Here is a 13,638-nt window from a genome sequence, read left to right on the forward strand (position 1 = left end):
TATAACCCCTCAGAGGGGATGGGTCACTTTTCTTGCTTGTCTACAGTTCTTATTCCTCGATTCTTTTCTCCTGCCAAAACTGAGATTTAATTCTCAATAAACCTAACAGGAAGTGTTAGAAGTTGAAAATGTTAAGCACAGCTTAGCAGCCCACGGCCAATGCAGTAATGGTTTCCTCTTGGGGTCACGGGACTGAATGGGAGCTGTGATTCCTGATGCTTCTCGGCACACTTGGGGGTATTGTGCTATGTGTAGCTAGCTTAGGAAAAGATCAGAATTCAAAATTTGAAGTGTGCTTTCTATTGAACATGCATTACTTTCATACCACCATAAAGATGAAAAAAATTATGTTGGACCATCGGTAGTGAGAACTGTTTGTATTTCAAATATTCTCCTGCGTCCTTTCTTTCCCTCTCCAGCCTTATATAACTGCACTGAGTATCACAAAAGGTGCTTAACCAAGTAGAACCAAGGAGGATGTTTGTGCTTGAAGAGAGAGCTCCAGACTGCAGTACCGTAAAGCAGGAAATTGGAAACTGGAGAGCTAATCTGAGATAGAATGCCACAGCACTTCATAGAAAAGAGTGTCCCAGAAAATGATGAAAACTGAATTAAAGAAACAGCTAAGTTAGGGACCCTCTGAAATGCAATCTGTAAGGTCACTCACGTACTTTTTTGTCCTGAATATCTCTACAAGACAGAGGACAGAGATCACTGGGGTAGGTCTGTAACTGGCCCCTGTGCGTCTCCTGTTATGCACCTCCAAAGGGCACACTCCTGTGTGTCGTAGGGAGGAAGATGGAGTTGAGGACAGCTCGACTGTGCTTCACATTGACAGCGCCTTCTTTTCAGCCATCCCTTGGTTCCACTGGGAATGCAGGAGAACCCTGAGCTACTGATGTGTTCCTTGGAAGGGTTCTAAACCATGCTAAACCAGTTCTGACTGGTGATCAGTTCAGAGAAAGTCCTGTGTTGTAAGCCAGTCCAACCGAACACCTCTTGAGATTTCCAGAATTTCTGGGGAATGGATCTCCTCCTTGTGTGGATGGTATGGTGTGCGTGTGTGAGGCTTATGCTTTTCACTTTGCCTCTACATGAGGTCTATATGGAAGAAGGCAGAACAGGAAGGATGGCAGAGAAATAGAGTTGGAATCCTTGTCAAAGTATGCCTGAAGCCCACACTGCCACAGGTCTGTTTAAAATGGGAGCCAATTCTTTGTGCTTAGAATTTAAGCTGAGCGTAGTTGAGTTTTCTTTCTTAAAACTAAAAATCTCTGGATAGATGTCCTTATAGATCATGCTTTTTCACTATCCTCTTAGGTGATAACAGCTGAGACTAATGTCAGCCCAGCATAAAAAGCGTTGCTAATCTCATTTAATTTATGTAATTTCATATCTTTGGATGCCCTGTTCTGAGTCACTCTCATAAACTGACCTTGTGTTGGAATGGCGGTAGGAATTCCAACAGAAGTGGTGTTGGATGATAATTTATTACCCTCTTCATAGCAGTTCTTCACCATCTGTGTTTTCGTTTTAAAAACAAAACTTAAATTTTAACTTTTTCTTTTCTGGCCTTGTCCAGCTCATGACTCAGTCCTGACCAGTTATACTGAACCCCCTTGGGGAGATGATTCAAGTTGAGCTGTTTCAGAACTCCTCCCATCCCCCACCCCCCCTTGACCCCACCCCGCCGACCCCCACCACCGGCCCCATCCATCTTGTGTTTGGACACTGACTTGGCACTTGTGGCTTTGCCAGCTGCTCTGTCATAGTGTGAAAAACTGGGTAATGTGCCAAAACAGCCAAGAGGACAGATCAAAGAGCATGGGCCTTGATGACACCACAGGGCAGCTGAGTCACACCAACAGCCACCTTCCTCCAGAGTCCTGGCCCGTGACAAAAATAACCCTTCTTGTCTGAATCACAGCAAGTCAAGCTTTCTGAGATTTACAGCACAAACATCTTCTCCAACTCGCACATGTTACTATGAGAAAGTCGGTCCGTTTTTCTTCAGAAAAGATGAACACATTCAAGTCAGACTATGGACTGTGTGAGTCTTCTGGCTTTCAGATAGTTTCCTTCTTATTTGTGTCCTGTCTTCCGAGGGCTCTCACACCAATTCGTCCTTAAACCAAGAGCAGCATCTTTGGTCCACACCACACCCTTTCCTCTTAGGTGTGGATGGTAATTACTAGAACAGCACTCAAGCTGCACTGTCTTTAGGACTCATTAATAAGCACGGCAGTTGGCTTTTCTCTGGGACACAATCATATCACAATTGAATATTGGCTGCTTCAAGTCTTACCCTGTGCTTCAGCAAGATAGACCCTTGACTACTGGAGAAATTCTTTGAGACATTGAATTGCATTGGCTAGACTCTAGTCACTAGAGCCTTGAGGCAAGTTGGTAAGACCAAAAAGTGACTTCCAGAGCCAACCCATTTCCCAGTGAGGACATGTCTCTGCTTCTCCATGTATTTAGATGAATGTAAATCTCATCGACCATATTGCTGAAAACTGCCCTGCACAGCCTGCTGGTGCTTTTCATCGTTGTTTAGTTTTTGGAAAAGAGAATGGCCAAGAGCTCCATTGCAGCTTTTTTTCATGGGAGATAACATATAGACACTACCCTAGAGAGTCTGTTAAGGCCTTCGGCCAGGTTTCTCATGGTTTTCTACAAACCTAGTTGCTCTTGTGTTCAAACATAGATTGGGGACATCACTAATATTGGCAGCTATGGTTAGAAGAGGATTGCTGTGGCCTTTTAGTATAGAAAAGTCACAATGTCCGTTTTTTAAACAAGTATGTACAGAAATTTTCCACTTTGATCCAACCAGACTTCCGGAAGCAATCGTAAATGGCCAGCCCAAGAGTCCCTCTCTTTGGTCAGCATCACTTTATTATAGATATCAAATGCCTCATTTTGCGATAGATAAATGGAAATGTCTTTTTGAGTGAAACTTCTCTGCCTCCATTTCTTTCTGGCAATCATCTTGTGAGTGGGCCAAAGAATCCCTGAACTGTAATGATTAGCAGGGTGTGGCTGGTATGACGAATCATGGGGTCGTGGTACATGTCTCATCTTTTTTGGACAGAAGTAGTGTGTGTGTTTGAACTCCTTTTTCATTATTGTTGGCTATCAAATAATAAATAGTTCTTCTCCTTTACAGTAAGTAGCATGATTCCAGGAGAAAAGCAAGACATTGCCTCAACACGAAGGATGACTTAGCATAATGGGTTGACAGAAAAGTCAAGATAATTATAAGATCTCTCACCATCAAGATTATCCTAACTGGGAGGAAGAAATACATATTTTCCCCCTTGGAACTATCTCAATCAGCCTGCTTGTTTTTCTTCTCTTTCTGTTCTTTCTTTACCTATTCATTTATTTTCTCATGTGCCCCCCACTTGCACTTGTAAGTCTAATTTTAGTATCCAGTCACTGTTTAATACGGGTACTAGCATAGGCAGACTGTGTTCAAGGCTTTTACTCTCCTGTGATATGTCATACTTAATTAACTGTCACCTTCACTATTAATATTAACTGAAATATTAATTTGATGAATCTTAATTTCTCTTAATCATAGCATCATTTTGATCCTTCATTGGATATCTCTTTAGAGTGACACTCAGTGCAGAGGAGAAATATTAATAGCATATTAAGGCGTTTAAAACATCTCTTCAATAATTGCATGTTTTCCTGGTAAGGATGCGTGTTGCTTGAACAGATGTAGGTACCCTGATTTCCTTGTTAGCAAATGGATGTTTTGTCTTGATCACCCTCTGACTTTATTTTTGCACCTTTAAATGAAAATACTTCCAAATTTAAGAAATGTTCCTCCCAAGATGAATTCTCCAGAGTCTGCTGCATTATTGGAATGGCAAGGGCTTTGTACTATTAATGGAGGCATGGGAAATTTAAATGGTTTAGTCTGAGCCTTTGGTAGCAGAATCTATGGAGAGCCAGGACCCAGGAGGAAAGAGCCAAGATGAAGGACAGCTGAAACAGATATGAAGGAAGGGAGGAGGAGGGAGGGGGAGAAGGGAGGAAGGGAAACGGAACTGGCCTATTTACTGACTATTCTAACATTCCTCTCATTCATTAGAAATGTTTTTCTCCCCCTTGCCCTGTACCCCTCATCACAGATACACTGAACCTGGATGAAGATGCTCATCAGAATGCCCCTCCACCACTACCACATGACTGGCTCAAAGAGTATATTTAGGTATGGCCCCACCACTCAAGTCCAGTCCCGGACCCACAGGCACAGACTCATCCCCAGGCCTCTGGTTCTCAGGAGCTTCCTCAAGCATCAGCTCCTTCACTAAAGGGAGAATGCCAGCAGTTCTCCTTCCTTCCCCACTACCCTGAGCACTATGAGGAGGATTCTGAATCTTTTTTTTTTTTTTTAAAGATTTATTTATTACATATACAGTGTGTTCTGCCTACATGCATGCTTGCAGGCCAGAAGAGGGCGCCAGATCTCATTACAGACAGTTGTGAGCCACCATGTGGTTGCTGGGAACTGAACTCAGAACCTCTGAAAGAGCAGCCAGTGCTCTTAACCCCTGAGCCATCTCTCCAGCCTGGATCCTGAATCTTTACCCACTCCGGAGCACCATGTACCACGAGCCCACTTACCTCCAGGTACACCACCCACGGCATCACCAACGTGGCCACTAGCAGGTCGGCAACAGCCAGGCTCACCACTAGGTAGTTGGTGGTGGTCTGTAGGGCACGCTCCCTCAGCACAGCTGCACATACCAGGACATTGCCGAAGACGATGGCTAGGATGAGCGCGCAGTAGGACAGGGCATAGTAGGCATGCGGGCGGGCCCGGCTGGCACCCGTGGAGTTCTCTGCCCCACAGGTGGAGTTGATGTGGCTGCTTATTTGACTCAGAGGTGCCATAGCCCAGACAGAGGAATGTGACTCCAAAATGTTCCTAGGAAAAGACAGAAAACAATGTGGATCAGAGCAGACTCTTTGAGGCTGGGATAGGGTATGTAGATACAGTTTAAAATGTCTGTGTCTACAAACGTTCATGGACCATTTCCTATATAATATCAGGCAGTTCTGTAAGAACTAGAGATACAGCTAGGAACGAAACAGGTAGATAAACGATTCCTCCTCTATGAAGTGTCTATGGGGGGGATATAATAATCAAAATAATTCCTGTTCAGTGATAGTATGCATTTTGGAGAGAAGTAAATCAGAAATGGGAGTTGGGGAGTGGTTGAGGACAGTGTGCATGTGGGTGAGCATTTGCAAACAATTTCTAACTGGTGTCGTCAGGAAGCCTTGCACGGGTCTATTAGCAATCAAGTCAAAGCTGGCAGAGGGAAAGAAACCACCATCACAGATACCTGGTGGAGCGTGGTCCAAGCAGAAGGAGCGGGGTGCCTTGAAGAGGCTGGGGTGTGGGGAGAGTAGCTGGGATGTGGGGAGAGTAGCTGGGGTGTGGGGAGAGTAGCTGGGGTGTGGGGAGGGTAGCTGGGGAGTGGGGAGAGTAGCTGGGGTGTGGGCAGAGTAGCTGGGGAGTGGGGAGAGTAGCTGGGGTGTGGGGAGAGTGGCAGGGGTGTGGGGAGAGTAGCTGGGGAGTGGGGAGAGTAGCTGGGGAGTGGGGAGAGTAGCTGGGGTGTGGGGAGAGTAGCTGGGGTGTGGGGAGAGTGGCAGGAAGGCCCGAACAGCTGGAGTCTAATGAGGCAGCCGTGAGGTGGAGGGATGCGAGCTTTGACTGCTTGTGTGGGTGACTGAGAGAATCATGCTCGCACTGTGTGTGGGATGAAGCTGCTGCAGCGTGAGAATTCTCCTGGACATTTCCTGGCTCCGGGACCACAGGCCTGGTATCTCTCTGAGCTCCAGTTTTCTCCTCTATAAAACGGAGGAATGATAGAGCGCATTTCCGAAGATTTCCACTCCAGGCGTAGTGGAAATGATTCTCAGGGCGTCATTACAGCTCAGTGGCAATGTACACAAATCACAGCCCTGGGTTCGACTCCAGCCCCACACAAAAAGAACAGAATTATTTTGTGTATTTATTCATTTTGGGGGTTTTGAGACAGGGTCTCTATCTGTAGGCTGAGCTGGCTTTAAACTCAAGGTGATCCTACTGCCTCAGACTCCCAAATGCTGAGATCACAGGCATGAGCCACCATGATTGGCTTATGAAAGAACTGTTTTGTGTGTTAGACTTTGGAAGCCATGCTTTATACCTCAAATACTATGCAAGCACTGTGTTGGTTTTTTTTTTTCTTTCTTACCAGCCTGTTCACTGTTCATCTTAGTTTCCTTTCTTTTCAAATTCTTAATAAAAACATATTTGTGTGTGTGATGTCTGAACATGTGTGTGTGTCAGTGCATGTACCTATGTGTGCATGTGGAAGTCAGAGGACGACGGTGAACGTCCTGCCTCATCCCTCTTCACCTTATTCCTTTGAAATAGGCTCTCTCTCTCTCTCTCTCTCTCTCTCTCTCTCTCTCTCTCTCTCAACCTGGAGCTAGGCATGCAGCCAGAAACTCAGAGATCCTCTTGTCTCTGCCCCTCACAGTACATATGGCCACATCCAGCTTCTTCTGTGGATACTGGAATCTGAACTCAGGTCTTAATGCTTGTACAGTAAGTGCTCATACCCACCAAGTCATCTCTCCTCCTCACTTTCTGTTTTTTTTCCTCCGTCCTCTACAGATATATTTACACACACACACACACACACACACACACACACACCATCTCTGTTAGTCTCTTGTAACTTTCTTCAGTATCCCATTCTCTCTCATATCTTACATCGGGAATGATGGGTTTTGGAGACTAGATTATAGAAGGCAATATGGAGTATTTGAATTTAGTACAGTGGGGTTTTTGTATTTATGGGTATTCCACATGCAGAAATTTATTTGAAAGTTCCAAATCTTAAAGGAGTAGTTACTATTTGAAAATGTTTAATCTCTATAAAGTCCCCTACTACCCACCAAAACCCATGGGCCACTGATGAGTGATTTTCAATCTCTTAACCCAACTTGATGCCCCTGCTTTTCAAACAGGGAGATCAACCCCGAAGCCATGAGTAACATATCTTAAGTCCTATGCTTACTATGATCTTCTAATTCTTTCAGTTTTGCCTTTTAGCATTTGGAAGCCATAGCAACTGTCTTGTTACCATCCCACTGGGGAAAATAAGCCCTCAAATCATGCAGGGTTGAACCAGGAGTGTGGCATATGCCTTTAATCCTAGCATATGTGGATCTCTGTGAATTCCAGGACAGCCAAAGTTACATAGTGAGACTCTGCTAAAAAAATAAAAATAAAAAAAAAAATAAAGGAGGTTTGAGTTTGGAGTGGCAAAGATACCTGAGTCTACCAGCTTCTCACATGACACCAGTTTGTGGGGACCAGTCCTACAGGAAGGATTCTGGGTTCTCAACGCCAGATATTTATGTGTTCATGGGACATTAAAGACCTCACTCCTGAAGAAAAGGCCTGTGTGCAGAGGGTACCAGTGCATCAGGGCCAGATGCTAGAAAGAGACCCAGAGTTGTGATCCTGAAACCCAGGTAAAAGTGTTTCCTACTTCAGTCTCTGTGGCCACAGTCTGAATGTTGGTGTGCCCCCAAAATCTATCTATTGAGTCTTAACTCCCCATGTGGTGATGGCTTTGAGAGGTAGGAGTTTAAGTTGGAGTGGAAGCTGGTGGCTGCTGGGGGATGTCTTTCGTACGCTATGAATATATGTTGTTCCCATTGGTTAATAAATAAGCTGCTTTGGCCTATGGCAAGGCAGCTTAGAGGCAGGCGGGAAATCCAAGGAGAGAGTCAGGAAAGAGAAAGGCAGAGTTGAGGGGAGGTGCCAGTCACTGCCAAAGGAGCAGCAAGATGCTAGCAGACCGGTAATGCCATGGCCATGTGGCAACTTATAGATTAATAGAAATGGGTTAAGTTATAAAAGCTAGCTAGGAAGAAGCCTGAGCTATAGGCCCTACAGTTTGTAATTAATATAAGCCTTATTTTATAAACGGCTGCGGGACCCTGGGGCCGGTCGGGACGGGAGAAAACTACGACTACAGGGTTTACTTTCAGTTCTTGTCACCTACAGCTCTCCTAAAATCAAACGGTTGACTTCATCATGGCTATCATTTTACACCTCACTTTAAAACGTTTCTGTCTGAAACAAGTATTAAAACGAAGAAATGTTAGAAAGGGGTGACCAACTTGGAATGCATTCAGAGAATTACTTTAAAAACGTTCTTTATCACAGCACATTGTTTGCAGTCGATATATTTTTAACACATAATAATAATCCTTGGTAATAATTATAATTTCCTCATTATTAGGAGAAGGGCAGCCGCTACCCTGGAGACAGCATTGTGGCTGCCAAGAGCCTTTGGGAAAACACAGTGCTTTCTGATTGCTCAAGGATATTCTTCCCCTTTGGAGGCTCAGGCTCAGCATACCTTTCCTTTCACAGCGGGGCCACCTTCAAGGCAGGGGCCAGCCTCTCCTCCTCCTGGAGTGTGCGCCTGCTTAATGGATCCCTAGCTTCTTCTCACCTGTCAAGTAAGAAGGAAAGCATAAAGCCATGGGATTCTTGTCACTGTGTTGCCGGGCTTTGTGCTCAGCCCAGAGGGCTGACAGCTATTAACAGTGCACAGGGAATGTCAAGGGCTAATAGTAAGAAGAGCAGTCCTCACTTCCCCAAATCAGTTCTGGACCTGGTGTTGGAAGCACAACTACATGGATTTCTGGTTTGTGTTTTCACATTGTACTATTTCCGGTCTTAGATTTTTTTTTTTCCTAGCAGCAGGTGGGTAGACCATGGTTGTTCCAGAGTTCTGGGTATGAGAGATAAAAGGATGCAGAGATGAGTGTGATATGCTACAGGGCTCCTTGCCTCCTGGCTAATCATCCCCCCCTCTTTATTTTTCTCCTTGAATCTTTTTTTTTTTCCTTTTTAAATGAGGATTTCTTATATAACTCTGAGCTGGGTTGTTTCTCCCTCTTTATCCTTCTGATAGATGTGCTAACAGATAGTGAACTAGTCTCAGGATGAAGCTGGGAGTTTGAAGAATTTATTAACCTAATAATCACTCTCCAAATAATTCGTAATGATAGACCAGTTGTTTCATCAGCAGACTGAGAATAAATCATGCCCACTTCATATGCATAAAGCCGTGGCACTATGAACCAACTGGGCTGATAACTCTTTGCTTTGCAGGATGTCTTATGCATTGTTGATGTTCAACAATGTCCCTGGTGTAGCAACTAGTTGTAATAACCAAAAAACTGGACGCTGCTCAATCTCAAATGGAGGAGGGTGCAAAAGAACTTCCCTGCTGGAGAAGCGTTGCTCCAGCGTAAGACCTAGCGTGCGGCTTTTGTTGTTAATGGGGAGGTGTGAGAAGTAAAGAGAGAAATAAGCTACAACTGTCAGTCATCTGGTGAACTTGGTGACTAGGAGATTGCTGGTGAGTGCCACAAAGAATATTTTAAGAGTGCATGGAAGAGAGACTGTAAAGAAGGGAGGCGAAGGAGTTGGCTCCGTGGGGAAGAGCATTTGCAGGGCAAGCTTGAGGATCTCAGTTCAAATCTCTAACACCCAGGTCAAAAGTTGTATAGGGCTGGATGAGTGCCTGTCTCCCCAGTGCTGTGGGGATCTAAGACGGAATGCTAGGGTCTGGTGGCTGTCAGTCTGTGCGGCTCCAAATCCAATGAGAGACTCAGGGAATAAGGCAGAGTGTGACAGAATAGGACATCTGACATCTTCTGATTTCTGTACCACGTGACACACGTGTGTGCACATATATTACAGATACCATGGGGGTGGGGCAAAGGGTAGAAGATTACTGCTAGCCCAGATCTCTTAAGATATACTTACTACATACAACATTGCTCATGAATTTTAAGAAGGTTGAATTTCACATAAAGTATTGATTCATCCTGGTCTTTTTGGTGTGTCCTAGCCTTTTTTTGAGGGATGGCTGTGTGATCCAATTTAAAAGCCAGAAAGCCAGAATGGACAAGCTGTCATTATCTGGGACATATTCAGTTCCTCAGTGCACCTGGACATTCAACCCACAATGTCTCACCAGCATGACTGTTTAACATGAGCCTGGACGACAACAATAGACAAACTAAAGTGAAGGAGGGAAGGACCAGGAAGCCTCAGCACCACACCAAGAGCTAGAGGCAACCAAGGAGTTCTGAGAGCTGGAGAAACAGTCTCCCCGGGCAAGAGCACACCGACTGGTTATCCAATACCAAAAGGTCACACAATACCTGGAATCGCACATACAAGTAACATTATACAGACTGAGCAGGTGATGGATGGATGGAAATATCTGTGTAAATCCATGTACATAGATGCATGGAACAGTAACTTGTGAAAAGAGAGGCTGCGAGTTTTGGAGAGAGAAAGGGGTGGGAGAGGTTGGAAGGAGTAAAGGGAAGTGGGACATGATGCATTTGTATTATAATCTCAAAAATAAATATTTAAAAAATGATTTACATAATTGAACTATTTGTTCCTTTTCCTTAAAGACATTGAATTAATCAAACCCCAAACATAATAAAACCAAAACACCTTGAGTATTTAGCCCCCTTTCAAAGACAAGCACTTCCTGGATATTTCTGGTGCTAGGCAGACACTAATATTTCCCATGTGACATTTGTTAATGCTTACAGTATCTCTTGAGGGAAGATATGGACATCTTCCCTTTAAGAATTAACAGAGACACAGAGGGTTTCAGTAATTTTTTCAAGCTCACATAGTGTGACTCTCTGTCTGGTCTCCACAGAATGGACATCTCTACTCTGTCACATCCTCTCTGCTGAGATACCCTCTCACCACAGGCCCACGCAATTGGTGGAATGACCATGGACCAACACCTTCACACCCCACGTACCGAGGAAAGGCCATAAGAGTATACACACAGAAGAGGGTCATTCCTCCCAAACTAGGAGAGAACAAGTTCTTGTTCGGATTCCTTCCTCTGCAAACAATTACACAGTTGTATAGCATGAGCCAACCTTTGATTGGGGCTTCTCAAGTTGAAAACTCACAACTTACTTAGTATGTCTACGTGGTAAAAACTGATGCTGGGAGTCATTCCTAGGTTGAGGTGGGTTTCTCTAAGGCAGAATGAACTAGTGGCTTCCATGACATACCTTCCTTCACATCCCAGGTCCCTGGTATCTGTCATCTTTTCACTAACAAATATGCTGATCACCAGGGTCCAGTTTTTCCAGCCTTTGCTTCAACTCAGACTTCCCAACTGCCTGATAAAATTCATAATTATAACAGCTAACATTCATAAGCTTTATCACATTGAAATTCCCTGACAACATGAAGAAAATAGTGTTATTCTCATCCCAGTTCTAGTAGATGAAGAGAACGGGTCACATAGAGATTAATTTCTAGCTGAGACCATAAACCAGTGAATGGTGGAGCTGATTCAACCCAAGACCTGAGTCCAGAGCTTCTGTCCTGAGTCCTCCACGATGGAGGGGAAGTAGACAAGCCTGGAGTGGGGAATTATGTGAAGATCGTGCATGTTTAGTAGCGTGTGCACATCTCCTTACCCAGCTTTTTAAAGTCAAGGCAGGTGTGCACTGCTCACAGAACCGGTGGGAGTTATATTGTCATTATTATTAGAGGTAGTCTTTAGCATTTCTATGGTGCTTTCTTCTTGCAAATTGCTCTCGAATTCATTTCATAATGAAGATTCACAAGTGCATTGAAGTATATGGCATATTTATAGATTTGGATATATTTACATTGTTGGTAGGTATACAGAGGAAAAGCCATGGTTGGTTTTATTGAGATCCATTAGCTAACATAATACAGTTCTTTTTTTTTCTCATTGAACCTGACCAATAAAGCATGCTTACTTCCCTTAACAATCTTCCAAAACAGATCATGTTGTCATTCTAAACAGAGATAAAATGGGGAAATACAGTAGACCAAGTAACTAATAAGTGAATATTAGTTGATAGCAAACTTCAGTGCATTAGAAATTAAATTTAATACAGGCTAGACTCTATTTGATATTTGACATATTGATTATTCAATTATAAGGAGCCTTCTGGATGTTATCCTTCTTGAATATTATCAGTATTTTCTTTACTCGCCACCACACCCTCGTCCACCATTAGTCATGCAGACCCTTGAAAATATTCAACTATAAGTAAACAAGTATCTGAGTAGGAATCTCACGTTGTCTCTCCTTCTTTGGGGCTCTACAAGATCCCAAGGCCAGGTCAAATGGCTGTCTTTCCTTCTTGCCCAAAGGCAGACAGTTTGCTGACCTTGCAGTATCAGTAAGCAAAGGGCTTTACCTCTAAAGTGCAAACAGGCATGCAGAGCTTGTCTAGAACCCGAGTTCCACTTGGCTCCGTTATTGTTTGTGCATGCATTGGGATGGTATTAGATTCAACTAGATGCGTTAAGTGTCCCAAGTGCTTAATTACATGAACTTTGTTGACCCAATAAGCCACAGTAAGCAGTGGAAGTCCCACAGTTAAACAACGGCACCTTCAAAATCATACACAATCATTGGAGAAAACACACACAATCATGCTTTCAAGCTCTACATATCTCTGTTGGGATAATTGGATTCTGACTTGGAAGCAGCTTGACTTTAAATAGATTGGAAACGGTGTCTCTCTAAACCCTCGGCCCTGCATTACCGGGGTGCTGAAATGGGGATTTGAAAATACCAGACTCTGACAATTAAGTAAAACCCTTAAGATGAATACAGTCAACTTCTCTGCAACTCCCAGGAATAATTACAGGCTTTTATTTTCTGTCTTTTATGTATGCCTTGATATAGATTCTAGAGCCCATCAGGACACAGTTGGGGTGGGGGTGGGGTAAGAAAGAGCAGCGCCAACCACTTAATGAAATGAACACGGCTTCCTCGGGGTTTCGTGTTTTAAACCTAGAGTAGCTCGGAGATTTAATGCATATTTTTAGAGAACCAAAGAATTCCAAGCTAATCAAATAATCTTCCACTAAATTAGGAATGAGAAGAAAAATCCACTTACCCTGAAAATTTCTTCTGGTGTCTGGAGACTGTGGAGCTGGGCACCTCAGTTCCTGAAGCCATTTACTGACGGCATACACGCCGAAGCAAAGCAAACTTTGCCTTTCCCAGGACACGGCAACTATGGAATCATTTCCATACAGAAAGAAAATCACCTGGTGTTTGCCTCTGAGGTGGAAATTACTTGTAAGCTACTCTTGCTGCTTTTCCTATCAGCCCTCACTGCATGTTTCTTAGCTGCTTTTCCAAGGCACCAGTGTTCCCTAGAGGAGCTGGGAGGGACCCCCCTGAACGTTGTTTGGGTTAGCGGCTCAGAGGCTCTGTCCTTGGTGCTGAGAGAGAGGGAAGAGGAGCAAGCTGGATTCTACCGGCTCGCCTCTCTTCCCTCCGTGGCTCTACCTGCTTCGGTTAATGTACTTTTTAGTGTGTGTGTGCTTTCCCCCCGTGCTCTTTTGAATCCCCAGTGTTACCACTCCCTTTACCTTTATGCTTTGACTCCTCTTGACTAACTCTCACCGTCCTCGGTTTAATTGCCTCTCCAGCTTTTGGTGGGTGTGAAGATAGGGTTCAGGAGGAACAGATCAACAAATGGATACCACAA

General features: G+C 44.0%; 1 protein-coding gene across 1 annotated transcript in view; it reads right to left on the reverse strand.

Moving 5' to 3' along the window:
- Positions 1-13,392, reverse strand: part of Drd3 (dopamine receptor D3) — a 64,456-nt gene extending 51,064 nt beyond the window's left edge. Inside the window, exons 1-2 of the mRNA XM_028872102.2 lie at positions 13,039-13,392; positions 4,642-4,945 (exon numbers count right to left, since the gene is read on the reverse strand). Of these exons, the coding sequence (XP_028727935.1) occupies positions 4,642-4,945; positions 13,039-13,100 (366 nt within the window). The 5' untranslated portion in view covers positions 13,101-13,392. The remainder of the gene's footprint in view (positions 1-4,641; positions 4,946-13,038) is intronic.
- Positions 13,393-13,638: the final 246 nt, after the last annotated feature.

The sequence above is a fragment of the Peromyscus leucopus genome, chromosome 12 (assembly GCF_004664715.2).
Source record: "Peromyscus leucopus breed LL Stock chromosome 12, UCI_PerLeu_2.1, whole genome shotgun sequence".
In the NCBI taxonomy this organism is placed as follows: Eukaryota; Metazoa; Chordata; class Mammalia; order Rodentia; family Cricetidae; genus Peromyscus; species Peromyscus leucopus.